The sequence below is a fragment of the Perkinsus marinus genome (genome assembly GCF_000006405.1).
Source record: "Perkinsus marinus ATCC 50983 genomic scaffold scf_1104296936306, whole genome shotgun sequence".
NCBI classification, from domain to species: Eukaryota; Perkinsozoa; order Perkinsida; family Perkinsidae; genus Perkinsus; species Perkinsus marinus.
The window spans coordinates 69,600-70,809 of record NW_003214156.1 but is presented as its reverse complement, the minus strand read 5'-3'; the positions used below and the strand labels follow the sequence as shown (position 1 = coordinate 70,809).

The 1,210-nt window shown below is 48.8% G+C and overlaps 1 protein-coding gene across 1 annotated transcript in view; it reads right to left on the bottom strand.

The window, feature by feature from the left end:
• Window positions 1–339: 339 nt before the first annotated feature.
• Pmar_PMAR016247 (hypothetical protein) overlaps window positions 340–1,210 on the bottom strand; it is a gene marked incomplete at both ends in the record, with an annotated part of 1,313 nt that continues 442 nt past the window's right edge. Inside the window, 4 exons of the mRNA XM_002783720.1 lie at window positions 340–362; window positions 402–436; window positions 765–901; window positions 998–1,105. Coding sequence (XP_002783766.1) covers window positions 340–362; window positions 402–436; window positions 765–901; window positions 998–1,105 — 303 coding nt within the window. The remainder of the gene's footprint in view (window positions 363–401; window positions 437–764; window positions 902–997; window positions 1,106–1,210) is intronic.

Below are 1,210 nucleotides of genomic sequence, written 5' to 3'. Positions count from 1 at the left end.
ATGCTATATGCGATAACTATTAGAGTTATTAGGCTACTTAGTAGCCGCTACTAGGGATATTGAATTTGCGGTGTGGATTATGCTCAGAAATAGTATTTGGATAATCTTCTTCTGAATTACCGAAGAACAATCTCGAGGGTTCGTCGAGGCTCGAGGCAAACGCGCAATCTGACCGAACCCGGGGAATACCATTCTTCCGACCCGGGGAATCGGCATCTGCAGAATATCTGGCTGTCGCCGCAATTGGCAGCGTGCCACAGCGAAGCGATTCGCCTCGGGCGAACAGCCAGGTCGTGCGCGGATATTCAGTATCTCGCTGATGGAGTCTATCCGAGTCAGTTAATCAGACAGCCTCCCAGTGCCTGTGGCTATCAACTGAGCGGTCTAGCCTCGACCCTTACTTTTCTTCTCGTGGAAGTGCTTTGCTAAAGGCATCCTGAATTGTTGCAATAATATGATAGGTGCTGTAGACCCTATAAGTAACTCTCAATGCTGACGTAGAAGAGCATTTCAATGAATTTCGAATTTCGAGGTGGATCGATTTCTCGAATCGAATCGATTCGTCTGCCCGCCGCAGCATCCTCGATTGATTAGCACCGAACAATCGATCGATTTTCGATATCTCGATCCAATCGAGCCTCGGTCCGATGTATGCGGTGTATCGATCCAGATACCATTAGCTTTTCTCGTCCAGGAGAACCTGAGAATGTAGAAACTTTGGATCCCATCGATCCATTGGCAACGGGCAATTCCCATTGACTCACGTGTTCGTGACCAGGCGATTGGAAGTCGGAGACATAAGGCATGGCCCATTCATCTCCAGCGTATATGTCATGCTGCTTAAACCGGGGCCACCGTTAATGAATAAGAAAGTGGGCGCCGTCGTAGGGTTCCCATCGGCCTGTATGGAAGCGTAGAATAACCTGCGGCAGGAGTAGTAAGCCAACACAGCACAGCCACTCGTGGCCAAATCTACTAACCTTCCGAGTGGACTGACTTGTATATATCCATACTCCTGTTCACCAGTGCCGGTGGGACACAGGACTTTACCAGTCTTAGAAAGTCCACGTGGGGGGGCGTGAGGCACTTTCCGCACCAACGAGAGCTACGATGAATGATAGGATGAAGACCATAGTCAATACTTCTGAGCTACTATTGTACATGGAAATTCACATTCTCATATTCCTTCGGCAGACTCAGACTGCATGTC